Source organism: Myotis brandtii, unplaced genomic scaffold (assembly GCF_000412655.1).
Source record: "Myotis brandtii unplaced genomic scaffold, ASM41265v1 scaffold397, whole genome shotgun sequence".
Taxonomy (NCBI): domain Eukaryota; kingdom Metazoa; phylum Chordata; class Mammalia; order Chiroptera; family Vespertilionidae; genus Myotis; species Myotis brandtii.
In genome coordinates this window covers 3,434,411-3,456,635 of record NW_005365229.1, presented here as the reverse complement: position 1 = coordinate 3,456,635, position 22,225 = coordinate 3,434,411, and the positions used below count along the sequence as shown (strand labels likewise).

Below are 22,225 nucleotides of genomic sequence, written 5' to 3'. Positions count from 1 at the left end.
CCCCTGACGGTCTCTGGAGACTCTCCTCTCTGCCTTTGCTTCATGCCAGGTTCAGGATGTGTTGGCTCCACATCTGGCTCCAGATGTGGGCTGAGGCTCTAGCTTGGCTAGAGGACACTGCATCCTCTGGTCACTGTAGTTGGTTCAGCCTTGGGCCCATGTCCAAGCTAATGAGATACAATCATGGGACTTCCTCTGGGGCTGTTGGAGAGGGGAGAATCTGCCCTACTGGTTCCCATATCTAATGCTTATAAAATTTGGGGGTGTATGCAAGAAGGGGAGACTATCTTGTTCACTGTGCAGTTTGCTCAACCACTGGGCCTGACAACCTGCTCAGAGATAGAATAGGATGGTAGTTAAAAGTGTGTTCTGATGCTGGATTGCCTGGTGATAGTCTTTCCCACCACTTCGATGCATGTTACTCATGCTCTCCACCTCAGTTTCCACGTCTGTAAAATGGAGATGATTATTCCACTTCATGGGGTAGTTGTGAGGACTAAATGCATGTAGAGCACATTAGTAAGCTAATGAGCTTAGCTTTTATTTTTCCTGGAGAGGGACAGAGAGCAGTGGGCAAGGTAGCATAGTCAGGTAAAGAGGGGGCAACGATTATTCCCTCTAGTTTCTGTCTCCTGCAGGGTACTAAAGGTGAATCTGGAATGTGCCTGTACATCACAGGGTTGGGGACTGCAGAGAGAAGGTGAGGTTGAGGACTTCAGTAGTGGCAGAAATGACTATAGGATAGGGCATTGAGTTCTTTACAACAGAGGAATAGGATGGGTCAGCTATGAAATGTGGCCGAGTCTTGCAAGGCCCCAGAGAGGCCTGGGGTTGCTGCTTGACACTGAGACTCTTGTCAGTGAGGCCTGGTTACCTTCACCCCTCTATATGAGACCATAGGCAACTAGGTAGAGCAGCAAATTACAGTGAACAGGAAAAGGGTCATGGCCTCCCTACAATCTTTCATGGGAGGAGCCTATATGTTTCTTTCTTTTCTTGTCTCCAGAGAGTAAACCAGGGAAGGGTGTGTATGTGTCTGAAAGAGTTGATCACAGGCCATGCTCGCCTGGTTACCTTCACCCCTCTATATGAGACCATAGGCAACTAGGTAGAGCAGCAAATTATAGTGAACAGGAAAAGGGTCATGGCCTCCCTACAATCTTTCATGGGAGGAGCCTATATGTTTCTTTCTTTTCTTGTCTCCAGAGAGTAAACCAGGGAAGGGTGTGTATGTGTCTGAAAGAGCTGAGCACAGGCCATGCTCCTTCTACTCCAGGCTGCTGGGACCACCACAGGGTCTATGGAGAGGATAGGGGGGCATCTGGGAAGGAGAGTTTTGACTTGGATTGGGGATGAAGGTTCTACCATGAGCAGAACTGATTCTTCAGAAATGGGGCTGTTTTAACAAAGCAGGTGACTACAAAGTCATGAAAATATTCTTTTTAAAAAATTGAATTGAGAGAGAGAAATACATCAATTTGTTGTTCTACTTATTTATGCATTCATTGGTTGGTTCTTGTATGTGTCCTCACTGGGCATTAAACCTGCTACCTTGGCATATCAGGATGATGCTCTAACCAGCTAAGCTACCTGGCCAGGGCATGAAAACATTCTTAAGTGATCTGCTCCCCAGAAGAAAGGTGGTTTTGGACAAAGCTTGGTAAAATAGTTAGGAAAAGAAAATAATGTTCTGTATGTTCACCAATGTATTATCAATGAGGTGGACACATCTCACTAAGTAGGGTCAAAGCAGCTCCCCAACCAGGAACAGGCACATAGTAGATACTCAATAGATTTTTTGTTCAGTGAATGAATGGCCTTATTATTTGGGGAGCAAGTGCTTTCCTTCATCTCTGCTAAACTATTATCTGAGGGCTGTTATATGACACTCCTTGTATCACTCACGATTTGGATGCTCTGAGAAACACTCTGAAGTTTATTGGCTTCAGTGGAACCAAGGGATGGTGATGGTGTGACTATGTTGATGATATGGAGAATAAATGGGAAAGAATTTTGGGATAATGGCCTCTAGGTTGTGGCTATTTTGTCAACAAATGAGCAGAAAAGTACAACCAAGAGTAGTGCCAAAACTTCCCATGTACATTTGAGAAGTAGGAAAGTAATTTGGAAGTTGAAGGGGTTGCTATTGGTGCCCCACCCAAATCCCCTTACTGGACCAATGTACCCACACCCACTTCTGCGAGACTCTCAGCTGCCTCACTATCTAGAAAATTACCCTCATCCAAGTAGCCACGTCCTGTCTCATCTGGGAAGATATCTCCTTCACCCCCAGCTGCCTGTGGCCAGTGATTGATGGGAGGACAAAAGACAAGCTCCCTGGCCTCAGGGTGGGATAACATTGGGGTTCAGTTTATGTTCCAGAGCTTCCCATGGGATCAGGCTGAAGCTGGTCTCCAGCTGGGACCACATCTCACTTAACTCTTTCCCCTGGCCTCTCAGTTTTCCTTACTCCCATCTCTTGAAACCTCTCCCTCAATGCATTACCTGCACTGCATTCCTGCCTCAGGCTCTGCTTCTAGGAAACTTGACCTAAGGTTCTTAATACTAAATACTTTTCAAGGCTTCAGGAGCTCTGCTATCTATAGCTATAGGTGAAATATTATCCTTTCTACCCTCCAGCATTCATTTTCTATTAGGCGGTCCAGTTTTATTTTCTCTAAAGTGCTTTCCCCAATCTGAAATCATCTTAATTTGTTTACTTATTTATTGTCCGTTTCTCTCCTCTAGAATGTGAGCTCAAGGAGACCAAGAACCATGTCTTTCTGATTGACCACACTTTCCCTGGGACCCAGAACAGGCCTGGCTCAGAGTAAGTGCTGTTGATTAAATGCATGTTGAATGAATGCATGAATTCTGATTAACTTATGGAATCATTACAGAAACTCTTTCTCTTTTGGGTTCTAGCATCTTATTTGTAACCTCCACAGGTAACACATTTTCTTTCTGATAATAGAATTTCTATGGTTGATTTAACTTGCAAATCCTCTAATATTTATTTATTGCATTTCTGATTGTCAATCGACATAATTCTCAGTTTTTAGCGACGGTTCTTTGTTTAACTTACATATAAATTGACTTTGCTCTGAAGTATGGAATTGACTGGAAGGATGACACTTCTAACATTTTGTAGAATGTGGTTTGACCAGCTGTTTTATTATTTAGAATAATTGACATTGAAATTCCCAGGGACTTAGGCAGCCCTGCATATTCAGTTGAATTCCTGATGTTTGCATGTTAAATCTCAGGTGTTCCCATCTTGAAATTGAATTATTTTCGTGTGCTGTATTTTCAACACACACCTTCTTTAAAGATATTCCAAGCTGTAGTCTTAGGAAACTGATTTTTCTCACTTGGTCCCATAGGAATTTTAGGAGTTTTTGCTGCTCTGTGAAATGAGCTCCAGAGAGAAATGTGTGTGAGTGTGCATGTACACACACACACACACACACACACACACACACGACTCTGTTTATTTGGGACCCATGATAATCAGAAGTGCTATTTTCAACAAATACTTCTGAGAAATAATCTGAGCACTTAATTGGATGCAAAAGAGTTGGTATTTACTATTCTACCCTTTAATTAGCATAATCAGTGTTTCTAGTAGCAATAGCAATTGGAAAATCGCTAGTTTTATTAGGTTCATTATTCTCCCTTAGTGTAGTGTTGCATCGATGTGGCTATTACTTTTAAGTTGCTTTTTAAAAACAAGAGTTGGTATTTCCTACAGGGAAATCCTGACCGTTGGGTTTTGTACAGATTCACCAAACTCTTCAGAACCAATAATTAGGGGAAAAGTTTCAGTTTGGTTTTGCATTTTGTCTTGTCTCTTCCCTTAGGTGACATAATTAATGTTACAAGGCACACATTTTATGAAGGTGCCTGTGCTTTGGTGGGGAGTATGTGTGGCTTAGGGAAACGAGTTCCTTATTCATTTGAGGGAATGATCGAGTGGGAAGAGATGGACTCCATGTATTTAAAATTCAGAAGTTGAAATTGGTTCTGGGCATTTTCATTGCCTTTCTATGCTTAGGAGGAGCCACTGAACAGAAGGCAGCTCTACGTTCAAGATTCTGTTTTCTCCCTCCCACCCTTTTGGAGGAGAGATTGTTATTCTTAGAGCCTTTATGATGCATAATAAAGACACAGTTTGGGCCAATATTGGGATGCATTACCTTGCTATTCTTGGCAGATCCTGCTCACAGCTCTTCCAAGTTTGGAAGCTATTGTCTAGGACAGTGGTTCTCAACCTTCTGGCCCTTTAAATACAGTTCCTCATGTTGTGACCCAACCATAGAATTATTTTCGTTGCTCCTTCATAACTGTAATGTTGCTACTGTTATGAATCGTAATGTAAATATCTGATATGCAGGATGGTCTTAGGCGACCCCTGTGAAAGGGTCGTTCGACTGCCAAAGGGGTCGAGACATAGCTGCCCTCCCACTATCTCCCCAAACCCCCTCCTAGTGCTCGCCTATTGTGGTCTTGTTACAGACTCTTGGCACCATGCCGATCTCACTTAACCATGCTCTGCCGTCACACTGCCTAATATGCTCTATAGCTTTTCTGGAGAGAGGGGGAGCATATCCGTATGGTTTTCCTAGTTCTTACAGTCATGGCTGCCTGCCTTTCTCTGAGAATTAGGACTTGTGAATGAGGTGAAGTATCTTGGTCATTGATCAAGTTCAGTTATTGGGGGTGCTCATCAAAAATCCGAGGCTGTTCCGAATGGAGCCTCTCAGTTTGTACCCTGACCGTTAGTGAAGTCCTGCTAGAATGTAGGTGTGCTTGTGGGCTTGAGTAATGGATGCAGAGGTGGTCAGGAATCCCATCTTTTAGGCATCATCCACCAAGGCATGTCCATTCTCGATGGATTCAGGCAGCTTTAGTGTCACTGAGGAGGACATTTTAGTTATATTAAAGGTTCATGTATCAATCTCCACAAAGTTCACCAGGAAGAGACTTGGGAGAAGGATGGATTTTCCCAGTGGTGGATATGGGTTAGGCCCCCTTCCTCCAGCCTTGCCTGGCAATACAGATGTGCCCCTGAGCGGTGTTTGGGGTCATCTGGAGTGCTGTTGCTGGGGTGCTGGCTTGGGGCCGCAGGTTTGATCTGATGGCAGTGGCTTTTCTGTCAGGCCCTCAGGGAGCTGGCTGATGGCCCTGTCCCGTGGCAGGAGCTGCCAGTGGCAGAACGAGATATACCAATTGGACATTCACTTGCCAAACAAGTGGCGTGTTGTCAGTTGCCTGGCCCTGCACCAGATCCTCTTTTTGCATAACCACTTATGAATTCAGCAAAGAGGAAGAACACTCTGATGATGAATTGAGCAGAAGGAAAGAAAATTCTGCAAATAAATGGCAATGAGACACGAACCGTGAATAAGAAAAATAACAGGAAAGGAGAATGCTACCAGAGGCCCCACGCGAGTGAACAAATACCATGGCAAGAGACTAGAGAGGCCCTGGGTTTTGAATAGTGAATTAAAGAAGACTGTCCAGACCTCCCTAGCAGCTAGGCAAATAGAAGATTTATTATGAAATCCATGGCTAAATGTTTTGGCCACAGAAGTAATATGTCATGGTTAAGTGTTAAGAGTTGCTGAACCCAGGGTTGAGTTTAAATTTCAGCCCTGCCTTTTACTGGCTTTGTGACTTTGAGAAGTTTGGCACTGCTCTGTGCCTCAATTTACTCAACTGTTAAATGGATATAATCATAGCACCCGCCTCAGAGTTGTTATACATTAATATATGTAAAGCACTTAAATCAGTGCCTGGCTCATAGTGTTGTGAGCATGATTTTCTTGGGAGGACAGAATTTATTTGTGTAATCTATTTCTTAAAGTTTAAAAATTTGATGGAAGAGGAAGGAACTAAGGCCCAACAGCTAGGGAAAAAATGAACCTGAAGTAGGATAGGATCATTGGCCACCTCCTGTGATTATTCTAGAGCAGCGGTTCTCAACCTGTGGGTCGAGACCCCTTTGGTGGTCGAATGACCCTTTCACAGGGGTCGCCTAAGACCATCCTACATATCATATATTTACATTATGATTCATAACAGTAGCAACATTACAGTTATGAAGTAGCAACGAAAATAATTTTATGGTTGGGTCACAACATGAGGAACTGTATTTAAAGGGCCAGAAGGTTGAGAACCACTGTTCTAGAGAATTGTCCAATATGGCAGCTCCTAGCTACATGTATTTAGATTTAAATAGAAATTAATTAAACTTAAATACAATTAAAATTCAGTTCCTCAACCTCACTAGCCAAATTTCAAGGGCTCAAAAACCACATACGCCTAGTGGCTTCCATATTGGACTGTGTGCAGTAGAACATGCCCGTTATCATGGAATGTTCCATTGGATAGTTCTGACCTAGAGCTGTAGTGACCAGCTGAGTTAGTGCTAAAATGATTTAGCCTCCAATCATAAGCACGACTGACAATTTTTGAGCACTTAGATCTAAGTATCTTACAGGCATTATCTCGGTTAATCCCCCACAATGACCCTATAAAGCAGGGACTCTGACAATCTTTATTTTACGTATGGGGCAACTCAAGCACAGAGAGGAAGTCATTGCCCAAGGTCATGCAGCTGGAGAGGGTGGAGGCAGCTGATACCCTGCTACAGGAGTCTGAGTCCACAAACTGCGTTCTGAGCTGCTGCATCACACCACCTTGCCACGTGACATGCTTAGTGTGGGCTTGCAGCACAGAGATGCAGCCCTGGTACCCAGGATAGATTTGGAGCAAAGGCTGGTGTCATGTGGAAGAAGAAAGAGGTCCTGTTCTACAGTGACGACTGCAATCTCATTGACAAAATGCAAAGCTGGCAACAGGTTTTTGGGTTGGGAGTTGAACACACAGCTCTGATTTCTGCCCTTTCAAAGCAATAATGAATGGCCGTTGGAATCCTTTCAAGTGAATGTTCTCATAAGAGCTTTTCATCGTCTGAAGATGCATTAAATGGTCAACTTCATTCCCAAGGGCTTTTATGCCTAAGTCTGAGGAAGTGTACAAACAGATATTTATTAAAGAGCTGCTGGGTCCAGACCCTGTGAAGAGCCCTGGAGTTACAATCATGATTAAGCCAGTCTATGCCCTGACTTGTTCATCCATAACAGCTAAAACTTACTGAGCATTTCCTCTGTGCCCACTCCCTTTCACACATATCTCATTTAATCCTTACCTCAAATCTATTAAATAAGCACACCATCATGATCCCTAACTACACATTTAGGGAAACACATGCTTAGAGAGGCTAAGTCACTTGCCCAAGGTCACACAGCTTCTAATCTCCATCCCACATACTTTAGAATGAGAGGCAACGTCCTGGAAGCCAGCCTAGGATTTCTGACTGTACCTGTCTCTGGGCTGTGATCCAGAGGGGGAGAACGCCATTGTCCCACCACTCAGTCTTGTTCTGTGTGGTCTTGAAGGAGTACTTCCATCCTGTCTCAGTGTTAAACATCATGTTGTGTATGACTCCATGATCTTCAATCCAGCGACCTTGGAGATAAAGGAGGGAAGGTATAAGTTCTATGAATGGATGCTGTTACGGGTATTAATGTGATCTTAAGACCACCTTCCCCAACACCCTTCTGGTTGGCCTACGTCTTTTGGTGGACTATGGCTCCAGGTGGCCACCCAGGGGCTTCAGACTTGTTTTTCTGGAAGTGCAAACATTGGTAGCCACAAAGGAAGGACTCGTCACATCTCACTCATGCCAGATTGGATCTGCTCTCAGGAACAGACCTCACAGCCCAGGGGGAAGCTGGCATTGGCTGTGGAAGCTGATGAAGAAGGAAGGAAGGCAGGGCACAGGGAGGCCAGGTTCCTTGGGTTATTTCTGCACCCAGAAGCTAAGAGCCTAGGATTTGGACGCTTCCTGTGGGATTATTTTTCTTATCTTCTGCTTGTGATGATGATTCAATATTGAACATCCAGTCAGCCCGATTCTCAACAAACCTCCCAGGGTTTCTCGTAGGACTCCCATGGGCTATGCTGTTTGAGGGAACCAGTGGAATCAGGAAGGATTGCTAGACGTGGATGGGTGTAGACTTATTTCTCTCTGCTTGAGGGAGGAAGGTGGTTGCTGGGGAATGTGAGTAAGCTAGATTGTTCCTGAAGACACAGGAATTGAACCGAGTCTTAAAAATCCCTGTGATCTCACACTGAACCAGGGAAAAGGGGAGTGCACATAGGGGGCAGTGTAAGGGGAGATCTGAGCTCCTACTCCTCCCTGCTTCCTGGAGAAGAAAGACCCTGGATGACCCTACTGACTTAATAAGTTAGTGAGGATTTCTGTCATGTCCAAGATAAACCGAGGCAGGACATTCATGGTCATGGGAACAGGGAAGGGGAAAGCTCTCCTCTGGGTCAGTCACCACCAGGCTAAAGTTCCCTTCAGGTGGCCAAGGCTTTCACCTGGGAAGATACAAAAAGAGTTGTTGCTATAAAGCTTTAATCAGTTGTTTCTGCCTGGTATGTAGGCCAGCCAGCCAGCCACACTGGAAAGAATTTGTGCTGCTGCTAGGGGTTGGGGTCTTGGAGTGTCAAAATTCTTGGTCAGGGATTCAATTAGACTGTCGGCAGAGGAAGAGCAGTGACCTAGAGCTGGGTGCCACTCCGACATGACTTCTGAACTTGCTGTGTGAACTTGAACAAGCCCCTACCCATGCTGGCCGTGGTTTGCCTATGTAATAGGGTAGGGTTTGTGTAATGAAATCATGGCACACATGTACCATGCTATGCACCATCTCTCCCAAGTCCTTTGGGACATTAATTCATGTAATTCTAATAGGCCTGCAAGTGGGTATTATTATAGTTCCCTTTAGAGATTTCTTCCTTTATAGGAAACTGAGGCACTGAGTTTGCTTCAGGTCATGCAGCAGAGCCAGGCTTTGAACCTTGGAGGTTTGGTTATTACCAATGTGTTTTTGTTATTTTATTCAGATAACATTTACATAATTTAAAATTAACCATTAACATTTTATTTATTTATTTAATTTTTTTTTCTTCTAAACCCAGAAAAAGATAAATGTTTATATATATTATTAGCTAAACTGCCAGGCCCCATTTTACGTGGTTCTCATGTTTTATTTTTTTTCCAACAACTATATGCACTATCATTAAAACTCACTTTTCAGGTGAGAAACAGGCAGATGCTCTTTCCCCCTGGGCTGTGGGGGTTGACTACCTCGAGTGGGAACACTTTCTTTCTGGTAGGTAGAGGCATCTAAGACCACACTGACAGTTAAATGGCAGAGACTCAGGATTTGAACACTTTCTGGCTCCTGAGAATACATGATTCACAGTAACTGCTCTCAGAAATAATCCCAATATTACCATACTAGACCCCCACCCAATTTTCTGAAAGCCAATAGTGACCCACTTATTATTTATAGCATCCAGTTTTATATGCAGAATGACATATATCCATGTCCTATTGCACAATTGCCACAAAAACTGTTAGGTGACATGTTCACTCTTAATGGAGTTGTGCTAGAACTACCTACTTACTGTTATCTAGAAGTTACTAGACTAATCACAACATCTCCATAAACTTTAAAACTACATCCCCTCCTAAACCTCAGTTAATATTAATAATCTACTTATTATGAGATCAGTGTTTCTGATCTTTTCCCCTCCAAGACCTAGGAATTATAACTTTATGTGCCTCAGGCATGAAACAGCTCTGGTCACTGACACAGGGATCAAGCTAGGATGAACTAAGGACTGTACATCTGCTTTGCCCCTGATTGATATAAGAGCAACACCACCAATCAGATATCTCCTTGCCCATTGGTAACCACTAACATTTTTAAAAAAATATATATTTTATTGATTTTTTAAGAGGAAGGGGAGGGATGAGAGTTAGAAACATCGATGAGAGAGAAGCATCAATCAGCTGCCTCCTGCACACTCCCTACTGGGGATGGGCCTGCAACCAAGGTACATGCCCTTGACCGGAATCGAACCTGGGACCCTTGAGTCCGCAGGCCGACGCTCTATCCACTGAGCCAAACCGGTTAGGGCACCACTAACATTTTAAAGTGTACAAATTCAGTGGCATTTTGCACAGTCATAGGTTGTGAAATAATCACCTCTCTCTAGTTCTAAGATATTTTCATCACCCCAAAAGGAGACCTTGTATATATTTACATTCCTCCATTCCCTTGCCCCCTGTCGGCCACGGATTTACTTTCTGTCTCTATGGGTTTGTCTATTCTGGACACTTCATAGAAATGAAATTATACAATATTGGCTTTTTGTGCCTGGTTTCTTGTACTGAACATAATGTTTTCCAGGCTCATCCGTTCTGTAGCATGTTTTTGTACTTCATTCCTTTTTATGGCTGAATAATATTCCATGTCTGGAAAGACCAGAATTTGTGTATTCATTCATCAGTTGATGGACATTTAGGTTATTTTCATTTTTTTGGATCTACTGTGAATAATGCTGCTATGAACATTCATGTACAGATATCTGTTTGAGTCTCTGCTTTTAATTCTTTGGGGACTTAAATTGCTGGGTCACATGGTAACTGTTTAAGTTTTTGAGGAAACTGTTTTCCAAAGTGGTAGCACCATTTTACATTCTCACCAACAATGTGCAAGGGTCCCCATTTCCCCACATCCTCACCATCACTTGTTATTCTACCCTTTTTAAAATTATGACCAACCCAGTAGGTGTGAAGTGGTGTCTCATTGTGCTTTTGACTTTCATTTCTCAATGCCTGATGGTGTTAAGCATCTGCAGCGGCACTTTTAATATCTCTGCTATACTGTCTCTCAGGAGTGGGGATTGACTACCTCGAGTGGGAGCACTTTGTTTCTGGTAGGTAGAAGCCATAATGTGTAAGAACATTTTGAGGCTCACAGATGAATCATGGAAGCCTTCTGAAATCTACAGTGAGCCCTCTTCTTGTCATAGTGTCTGAGTTTCCTCCCGGCTGTGCCCCGCCACATTCCAGCAGATGAAATGGCAGCACAGAGATAATTTATCCAGGGAGCAGCTCTGCTTTGTCTTTTTTTAAAAAACCCGAATCATCGTGGATTCTCTTCTATCTTCCTGTCCAGTAAAAAGCAAATCACCCTGGGATTACAAACACCTGCCGTTTCGTCTATTGTAGCATTTCTCCATGGTTTTCTACCATCAGCATTTGACTCAATTGAGCTGCTTGTTAAAACACAGATTCCCGCCTGGCCAGCTTGGTTCAGTGGTTGAGCATGGACCTATGAACCTGGAGGTTCGATTCCTGGTCAGGGCATGCTTGGTTGTAGGCTTGATCCCCAGTGTGGGGCCTGCAGGAGGCAGTTCATCAGTGATTCTCTCACCATTGATGTTCCTCTCTCTCTCTCTCTCTCTCTCTCTCTCTCTCTTTCTCCTCTCTTCCTCTCTGAAATCAATAAAAAAGATATATATATCCCCATAGATTCCCTAGTCCCAATTCTAGCCCTTGCTGAATCCTCATTTCTGGTATGGGATCTGGGAGTCTGCATTTAACAAGCTCTCCAGGTGGTTTTAGTGCCCACTGACAACGTCAGAACCACTGGTTCAGGGGCTTTTAGTCACTCACACATGTGTGTTAGTCATTAACATACATGCATTAATTCCAGCAGATGTCCCATTACTGTGGAACCAGGGGGAGGGCAGGCAGCCATCAAAACCTGGCTCACTCCAGTACCTGGGAAAGCTTGGAGTTCCAGAGTCACTGGGAGGACTTGGGAGAAGGAATGGGAGAAAGCAAAGGATGCCATGGATAGAGAAACTTCCCCTGCTGTACCTTAAGGATGCTGCTTTCGTGCCCTGGGATCCAGAGGTCAATTATAATTTCAGTTAAGTAGACTAGCCTGGGAACCAATCATATAATCCATTTCCCCCTCAAAGCGATGTTACCCAAGTTTCAAACAACTAAGCTAAAATGAGCTCAGGGAGCATGACCCTTTCATTCTGTGGCTTGGCTAGTCTCAGTAATTTCACAAAGAGACCATCTCTGTGATATTTGGGTTATTTCCACCCTGACACTTAAAGGCATGTTCTAAATCCATCCAGTGGCTGGGGACCACTAATGACCCAGCAGAGGTTGCCACTCTCCCTTTGATTCTTCCTTCCTGATGCTTGAGCCTCTTTATCCCGGCCAAGGGCCAGTTCTGGAATGTGGGCAAAACATGACAGGAGAAGAAAAGCTGAGAAACAAACAGCTGTAGGGAGCAGCATTCACATTGTACTTTAATTTCATTTTCTACTCTGGAGACAGCCAGGGACCTGGCTGGAAAAACCATGTGAAGGGTAGCCTGTGGGTTGTGCCTGGAGTTCTGGAAGCTGCAAAGGAGCAGGTTTCACCTGGGTTAGGAGGTGCTGCCCTCACTGCGGTACGATGCTGCACAAGGGGGCCTGGACTGGAGGAGAGGGTTCGTCTTGGCTCCTGTAGTCCTCGTGCTCACTCTGGGCCTCAGTTTCCCTTTTTGTAAAACAAGCCAGGATAACGATTTCCAAGGGCCTTTTCGGCTGTGTCATATGGAGAGTTTGTCATCTGTGTCATTCCAATGTCTGGTGATGCGAGTAATTATGCAGTTTAGGAAGTAGGATGAGCTATCCTCGTGAATGAGATTCCTGCTGCTTGCTAATTTTGCTTTAATCAGGGTACAATGCAGACTCCCACACCATATCAGTTACGCCAAGGTGTGGGTAAATTTACCCAGCCGAGCATTTCAGGTCTGGGAACAAACCCAGATAGAACATGTTTTGCTGTTGGTTCTCAGGAACTGACATTTATTTCTCAAACTTGCAGAGTGAATTTAGGAAACCATGAAGTCCGGAGTTTGGTCCAACTTTTCCTTTCTCCTTCTCTTTTTCAAATATTTTTGAGCCAAGTACTATCCTAGATTGTCTCATGCTATTTGCAACTAGGGGACAGGGGAGAGAGTTAAAAACAGAAAAAATATGTTCTGGAGTGCCTGCAGTGCCCACAATCCCCCTACTCACATATACTGCTGAAAGGCGGGTCTAGGCACCATATTTGTACCATGTGATGTCTCCTCCCTATATTCAATTGGTTGACCTGAAACCCAATTCCCTCTTCCTCAAGACTTGAACCAAGAGACACAGTAGCTAATCAGCCAGTGGTTGACCATGAGCAAAAAGAGAAAGATGGCTACGAGTGAGGGAAGCAGAGATAAAGTCCATGGGGCTGAGAGCCAGAAAGAGGAAGTTTTCCTTGTCTAATTGCCTTTAATTTGGTTCTCAGATCCATGAGTTTGCTTATTAGAGCCTTGCAGTGCCGTCCTTTCCCTTGAGTTAGTGTGAATGGATTTTTTTTTTCTTATAACCATTTTTCTCTGACAAGGCTGAGAATAGGGCGGTGCCTCATTAATTTTGGTATCTCACTGGCACAAAGCAAAGAGCATTCAACAGATGTTTGTTGAATTTAATAGAATAAACTCCCTCCCACTCCCCTGCCCCATTTGCAGATGGCCAGGTATAATCTGAACAAATAGAAAGCAGAACTTGATTTAGCCCAAAGTCCATTTGGCAAAAAATGCTTTAGTGGGATTAAAATAAACCATGCTATAATTTAATGACTCTAAGATCCTCCCTCTCCCAACATTTCCTCAGCTTCTAACTACTAATTTTCAGGTGTAATAGTATATATACAGGGTCTTCCAAAAAAATGTATATACACTTTAAATTTTGAAAATGAAATGTACTTGAATAAACACTGCCTTTATAATTATTCAAAATGTGAACACATTTTTTTTGAGACACACTATATTTGTACATAGTCCATTTGGGCATTGACATACTTTCATGCATTTACTTACTTAATTTGAGGACCTACTATGTGACATTTACTAAATCTACCATATAAGCTATAAATGTATCTTAATTTTCCTTCTGATTTGAGAAGTCCAGTGTTTCATTAAGTTCACATTCCCAAAACCAAAGAAGGAAATATCTTATTAACCAGCTAGTATGAAATCAGAAAGGAAGAACAACTGCCATATCAAGCCAACCAATCACCTTAAATCAACCCAGTGCTCCAGTTTTGAGCAGACAAGCTCATTCAAAACCACAGCCAAGACACTGATGGAAAAACAGCCCATATGGGAGCTCCAAACCACATTCACCCCAAGTCTAGTACTGGGGGCACCACCTATTGATAACATAACTATCGTATTGAAATGAGAACAGGTGTCCCAGTGCACAATCAAAATTTAACACCTTATCAACTCCTGCTCTAGAAATGAGGCTTGACCCCAACACTAGCACCAGATAATGACAGCCCTTCTCTGGATGGAGAAAATAAAACCCTAGCGCACCCATTTTACTAAGCTATTCTTACTCATGTGTAAATGCAAATGAGAAATGCTGACGTTGCTTCTTTTTGACATTGGTTTTTAATTATGGCCATCAATAAACCACTTTATCCTTGAATAAGACTGAGAATGACTCTAAGGCAGAGGCACGATTCCTTAGGAACTAGGCCAGCAGAGAATGGGCTTTCTCACCCCCTCCTCTTCCTTTAATTTGCTGTCAGAAATAGAAATGCTCTCTCATCAAGGAGCTGGAAGCAGATGAGCTGCCCTTGAGTTCCGGTGGGAACCCTATTGACACACAGTTGTACCTTGGGCCTGACTTACTAGCCACTGTCACAGAGACAGGACCTGTCCTTGCTTCTGCATTTTTCCTCACTTCACTTTTTCCTCTTACCTCTGAAATAAGCTCTTTCTCTCCAAAGATATGACCATATTCTTATCCTCAGAACAGGCGGTTGTGACCTTATTTGGAAACAGTGTCTTTGCAAAAGTGATTACATTAAGGATCTTGAGATAAGGAGATCATCCTGGATTATCTTTATGGAGAAGAAGAAGAAGAAGAAGAAAAAGAAGAAGAAGAAGAAGAAGAAGAAGAAGAAGAAGAAGAAGAAAGAAGAGAAGAAGAAGAAGAAGAAGAAGAAGAAGAAGAAGAAGAAGAAGAAGAAGAAGAAGAGAGGAGGAGGAGTAGGAGGAGGAGGAGGAGAAGGGGAAGGGGAAGGGGAAAGGGAAGGGGAAGGGGAAGAGGGGGAAGGGGAAGGGGAAGGGGAAAGGGAAGGATGCAAGAGGGGAGGAGAGGGGAGGGGAGGGAAGAGGAGAGGATACAGACAGGTGGAGGCAATGTGACCAGGGAGGCAGAGACTGGAGTGATGTTGCTACAAGCCAAGGAATGCTGGCAGTCACCAGAAAAAGCAAGGGAGGATTTGCTCATAGAACCTCAGGAGGGAGCACAGCCCTGTTGGCACCTTGATTTTGGATTTCTGATCTCTAGACATTTTGTTGCTTTAAGTCGAAAGCTTATGATACTTTGTTACAGCAGCCACAGGAAACTAATATACTTGTGCTGTCAGTCTCAAGTGGTTTCAGCCTCTCCTCTCACTCAAGGCCTTGGAATCCAGAGCAGTCATGATTTTTTTTTGCTTGGTTGCTGTGGTGTTTTGGGCTGATCCTTCCTCTTGTGTGGTCCATGGACCTTTAGTGTCACCCACATGTTATTCATGAAAGCAACCCCCTAGAATTGGGCTGCACACAATCTATATGGCTGCAAGTGGTGGCTCTGTTTTGGGGGTTGCCCTGGGAGCTTGGTAGAAATATGGACTCTTAGGGACCAGCCCACACAAACTGAACCAGAATCTTCATTTTAACCAGATCCCCAGGTGGTTCATATACAAGTTCAAATTTGAATAGCACTAGTAGGAAAGATTCTGAGCTGGCAATTAGATCTTTTCTTCACTTGCAAGAATTAGTTACTTCAAGTTAAATCTGTTAAATATGGCATGGAGGTTATGTAGAAACCAAGCCAAACTCTTAGATTAGAAATGCATACTGATGTGTTGTGGATGCAATGACATGATGTCTGGCATCTGCTTTAAAAGATTCCAGAAAGGAAGGAAGGAAGGAGAGAAGGAAGATGGGAAGGAAGAAAAGAAGAAAATGACATTGGGTAGGGACAATGGAACTAGGTTGGCAAAATGTGAACAATTTCTTGAAGCTTGGTGCTGGGTACATGGCAGTTCATTGTGCAATTTTCTCTGCTTTTTCTGCAGAAATTTCCATAATGAAAAGTTACAAGATACCTTGGTTTCCCAGCTGTCTTTATTTTCAAGATTTCATTTTTTTCTCCCTTTGTGGAAATGACTGGTGTTGGAGGGGCATCTTTTTGTCTCAATCTGTGGTTTCTTTGCTCTTTTTGCCTGTGTCTTGGGCTTTGTGACTTCTAGGACTTTTTAGCGGGGAGCTCCTGCTGGGGGAGCAGTACGGGATCTGATTAAAGTTTACAATATCTTCTAACAAGTTTTCCAACAACATCTGCTGGGCTTGTATTGTTATTGGCAGCAGGAATTTAATTTCCTTTCTCTTTTCCTACCTCCATTACCTCTTGCAGACTTTTCCCCTATTGGCTAGAATGTCATATGTGTGACCTTTGACTCTCAGATTTACATGTGATTTGCATACTATATATCTAGTCCAGGGGTTCTCAACTAGGTGGTGACTCCCCCCCACCCCCCCCAAACATTTGACAATATCTGGAGCCAATTTTGGTTGTCACAACTGAGGGAGGGATGGTGCTGGCATCTAGTGGGCAGAGGCCAGGGATGCTAGTAAATACTCTACAATGTACAAAACAGCCCCTCAAGACAAAGAATGATCTGGCCCCAAATTTCGATAGTGCCGAAGTTGAGGAACTCTGATTTAGTCTTAAAGATCATCCAAGTACATTTGACCACACTTCCTTTGCTCCTGTCTCATGTAGGCCAGGTGGACTTCATGACTGATTACATCTGTGGGAAACTTTTACCTCCCATAAATTGATTTGGAGATGGAATGTAAGCGACTGATGATTTGTGTAAGCTGTGCCTTGTACCACCCACATGTTATTCATGAAAGCAACCCCCTAGAATTGGGCTGTACACAATCTATGTGGCTGTAAGTGGTGGCTCTGGTTTGAGGGTTGCCCTGGGGCAGGGTTCTGGAACTGGGAGAGACTTAATATCTGGCCAGCAGGGGCCCTGAGGCTACCATCAAGTGTCCTTTCAAGGAAGGAGAAAATGTTGAACAAAGAGGACCTCACTTTTATTATTCTTGACCATAGTCTAGTTATGGAGCAGCTCCTTTTCACCCCGGGGCCATATCCATGTGACTAGATCTAAAATTGTCAAATGATAATATCATGGCTTATGCTTTTGATATATTTTGTCTGAAACATAGTGGTGATAGCTTCTTAATTTCAGTCAGTTCCTTGGGGGAGAAAATATATTTATGCTGCCTCCGTAAGACTTCCTATCCACCCACCGTTTGCTTGGCAGAATTTCCTTAGTTTCAGTAGCATAACTTACTCTTACTGGTCCTCAATCATTTTGCAATAAAAACTGAGATTGCAAAAATGTTCGTTGTCATTACTAGTGATGGAGCAGTAAGTACAGGCTTCTCGAGAGAGAGAGAGAGAGAGAGAGAGAGAGAGAGAGGGAATTGGGTGATTTCAACTAGCACAATGAGCTGCTAACCCTCAGAGAATGACTCTTTATTTTGGTGAGATCTGAGGGGAATTACGACAGAGTTCAAGGAGATGGAGGGACAGTGCTGGGAGGTGGCTCTTTGCATATGTGATCACTGAATCCATGCCGTGTGAGTAGCCCCATAGATACAGGTGTGATTTCTTGGGACTGAGTACTGCGTCGCAGGACTGCAAATCCATATCCCTGCACTGTCAGGCCTGGGCTGGTGTGGTGGACTTCTTTCATTTCTGCCAGTTTTCCTTCCCTTGTTCCTCCCTCTGATAATAGTCCCTGATTTTCCCCTGGGGACCCACCAGCCCACCACTCACAGTCCATATGCGTTGTGTGGTGCTTGCCACCTGCCATCCTGAACTGTGGGTGGGCATGCAGTCCCAGCTTGGGTGTTCAGCACCATTCCATCCCCTTGGCCATAACAATTGGTTTTGAGAAGCAGATTGGCCTAATGAGAGTCATCTTGGGAACTTTGTGGTCACTCTTAGGAAAAAAAGAGAGAGAGAGAGAAGAGAGAGAGAGAGAGAGAGAGAGAAAGGATCATTTTGATTTTGATGATATAATTTGAGGATGTAGCCATATCTGAAGTTATCAATGAATTATGTGTTATATGACCATTACGGGTTGAATTGTGTTCCTCGAAAAAGATATTTTGAAGTCCTAAACCCCTGGACCTCAGAATGTGACCTTATGTGGAAATAGGGCCATCGCAGAGATGAGGAGTAGGATGGGCCTCTTATCCAAGTGACTAGTGTCCTTGTGAGAAGACGGCCATGTGACACAGGGAGAACTCCACAGATTGCACGGAGGATTGTAGTGATGCATGTACAAGCCAAGGAACACCAAAGATTGCCTGTGAACCACAGGAAGCTAAGAAGAGACAAAGAGGAATTCCCTACAGGTGTTATAGGGAGTGTAGTTCTAATGACACTGACTTCAGGGTTCTGTCCTCCAAACTGCTAGACAAGTTCCTGTTGTTTTAAGCCACCCAGTTTGTGGTCATTTGTTATGAAAGCCCTAGGAAATGAATGTAATTTCAGATTAATAGTTTTCTTTCTCCTTCTCTTCTTTCTCCTTCTTCTCCTCTCTTTCTCTTCTTCAAAATCATCACCATCTTCATCTTCATCTTCATCTAATACTCATGTAGTGACACACTGTGATGTGGGGAGTCCAGCCTCTAGGCTCACTCATTGTCCCTCCTGCATTGACCCCTGGGGCTCAGAAGTTAAAGCATAATTTTGGGGGCTTTCTGGAGCTCCACTCTGAGGAACTATCCCAGGCTTTCTGTTGCCTTTAAACAAAGACTGATGCGCACCCCCTGGTTATCTGAGCTCCATCAAGGACCTGTTTGAGGTAAGCAGAATTCCAAGATGGCCCCAAGATTCCTGCCTTCCCATCTGCACACCTTGTTTAGTTCTTCCTCCTTGCACATGGGGGTTACCTGTGGCTCGCTTCTAACCAATAGTACAAGGAAAAGTTGAAGGGATTTTGCAGATGTAACTGAGGCCCCTAATCAGTTCACTTTGAGTTAATCAAAAGGGAAATTATTTGGGATGGGCCTGATATAATCAGGTGAGCTCTTAAAAGAGGGTCACGAGGAGAGAGACGCTCTCCTGCTGGCCTTGGCTAAGCAAGCTGCTGTGAGTTCTAAGGTGCTAGGAAATGACTTCTTCCTAAAACCATGTGAGCTTGGGAGAAGATCCCAGCCTGGCTGACACTTTGATTGCAGCCTTGTGAGACCCTGCGCAGAGGACAGAACTCAGTCATGCTCAGACTCCTGACCTACGGAAACTGAGATAATAAATGGCTATTGTTCTAAGCTGCTAAGTTCATGGTAATTTGTTACGCAGCCATAGAAAACGAATGCGTCTTTCCATCTTAAGGAACTTTCAGGTGTTGTGGCCAAGCCCTGCTTTGTGTGTGTGTGTGGCGTGGGGGTGGGAGGATAGATGGGTGGGGCAGATGGATGGGTAGGGGGATGGATCGAGGTGGGAAGAAGAAAACCATCTTGGAGGAAGTCATGGCCTATCCGAGGAGGGAGGGAGCTCAATGAATATGCAGACCGACCCAGTGCTCAGCCTTGGGGAGCTGGAGGGAGAATGCCACCCCACAGCCAGGTCTTGTTGCACTCGGAAGCCTTGATCCCAGACAGAGGTCCCACTTCCCCCTCTTGCAGGTGGTTCTGGGAGGCAGATACTTGAAGGAAAAACACACCCTCTTTGTAAGGATGCAAAGATTTTCTTGAATGGAAAGATGATAAGGTGGGATATTTTGAATAACCAGTTAAAAAATTATCTCCCCCTTAGCCTTTCCCTCCTTCAAACAGCCAGGACTTCTGTCCTCCATTCTTCAAGGAAAGAACACCATGCAAGAAAGGGTAGAAGGCAGAGACTCCTCTGGCTTTGGAGTGTCACAAGCTTGATTCCTTATGGGCGCCATAGGGGAGTTAGGGTGCAGAGAATGGTTTGGGGGACACAGTTGAGCAACAACAAAGCTCCCCAGTCTGATGCCTTGAGCTGTCAGAGAAAGGAAGCAGAGGTGGACGGATCCCCAGGAAAGCAGCTCTTTGTCCCTCTCCCTCATTGGACTACAGAGAAACAGAAGCAAGTCCCCCAAATGGTCTGTGGGATCTGGGAGCACAGTGGACGTGAACCCGTGTGGTGGGACAAGCCCTGGAAAGATGGCAAGACCCTGGAGACACATGTGTGTAGTTGCCACTGTCCCCATTGTCTGGCCCAGTGAAGATGTTCAAACAATAATCGGCGAATGAAAGAATGCGTATGGCCGGAGCACTGTAAAAACACTCTACACTGAAGACCTTCTACACCAGCAGCACGGAACACTGATGAGGTTCCTGAGATCCTGGCTTATGAAGGCTGAGATATCTGCACAGCTGGCAGCCCCAAAGCAGGAGGGAGTCTGCTTTCCAGCTGTTTTAGGGGGCTTGCTCCTGGGCCCTGTGCCTGGGGCATGGCCTCTCCAGCCTTGCTCCCTGCCTGGGACATCTGGCCCTGGTTCCTTGGACTCTGTCTAGGATGCTAGGAGGGGTGGCCATGTGGCTTCTCGGACCTGAGCACTTGTTGGAGCTGTGCCATACTACTTCACAGCTGAGATGTGAAGCAGTGCGGCAGCGTTCCCCATCATCACCTCTCTCCTGTGTTAAATTGCCCAGAGGTGTTCCTAGAACACCAGTGAATTAGTTGTTGGGCCAAGAGAGCATCTTTTATCATCGTTTGTGTCAGGCCGACCCCCTGGAATCTGATGAGGTCTCTGGGTGCTGGCAGCACCAATTTTTATCCATTATTTTTCTGATTACAGATGATTCTTTTCCACATTGGAGTCAGACAGAGGTCGGCTTGAGCCCACCTCATGAAAATGAATACCGGTGGTTTTGCTGGGTCTGGGATGGCCTCTCTTTCATTAATACAATGTATTCAGCATATATGCACATTGCCTGGAAGCTCTGAGGATGGGCAACATTCAGAGGGGTTTGGATTGATTGCTTAAGTAAACCAAAGGTATCAGAGGGCTATAGTCATACTGGGTCAGGGATTGAAGACCCATTGTCTGAACTGTTCTGGGCTGAGTTTGAATCCTGCTCCTGCCCCAGGGAATATTTGTATATTTGATGAGCCTTGGATATCTCACCTATAAAGAGGGTAACTGTCCTGACCTCATATCAGTGTTATGGGAATTGAAGGTCATGATAATTGTGGTATCTGCTGGGCATTTTGTAAGTCAGGTCCTGGGGTCAACCACTCAAGGCAGTGGTTTTTCAAGTAGGAGCTGGGCAATGTCTGGAGACATTTTTGGTTGTCACCATGGGAGTAGTGGGTAGAGGCTGTGCAACATGCTGTAGTGCACAGGGCGGCTGTACCGCAAAACGATCTGGTCCCAAACATCAATCGAGAAGCGGTGATTATAAATAAGGGGGCACAGAACATGCTTTTTTTCCACAAGGGTGAATTAAAAAAATTTTTTTTTGTTATAGCACTTTGTTTTTGATAGTCAATATGTTCACATGGTCCAATATCTAAAAGGTGCACAGGGCATACAGTCTGAAGTCTCCTCCCACCCAGCCCCTTTCCTGGTGGCACCAGTTTATTTATCCGGAGGTCCTCTATGCATCTAGAAGCAGTTGTATGTGCATACAACCACCTTTGTATTAGATGTACGTTCCACATATTCTTTGCATCTTTTGTTGCTTAATCCATCTTGGAGATAGCTTCTAATTGAGCACCAAGACCGTCCTCATTTTTCCTTTTAAAGGTGACAGAGTGTGCCATTCTGTGGGTATATTTTATTTAGCCACTTCTATCTGGATAGATATTTTCTTTTGTGGTTATAGACACTAATGCAATGAATAACTTTGTAAATACTTGGTTTTCCACTGCACAGATATCTATCTATATCTATATCTATCCTATATAATAAAGAGGTAATATGCAAATTGATCATCACTCTAACACACAAGATGGCCACCCCCATGTGGACACAAGATGGCCGGCAGAGGAGGGCAGTTGGGAGGGACCAGGCCTGCAGGGGAGGGCAGTTGGGGGGGGCCAGGCCTGCAGGGGAGGGCAACTGGGGGGACCAGGCCTACAGGGGAGGGCAGTTAGGGGTGACCAGGCTGGCACGGGAGAGCAGTTGGGAGGG

General features: G+C 44.4%; 1 protein-coding gene across 1 annotated transcript in view; it reads right to left on the bottom strand.

Moving 5' to 3' along the window:
• Positions 1-22,225, bottom strand: part of LOC102245332 (ectonucleotide pyrophosphatase/phosphodiesterase family member 7) — a 37,095-nt gene that overhangs the window by 7,946 nt on the left and 6,924 nt on the right. Inside the window, exon 2 of the mRNA XM_014545081.1 lies at positions 7,388-7,533. Within this exon, the coding sequence (XP_014400567.1) occupies positions 7,388-7,533 (146 nt within the window). The remainder of the gene's footprint in view (positions 1-7,387; positions 7,534-22,225) is intronic.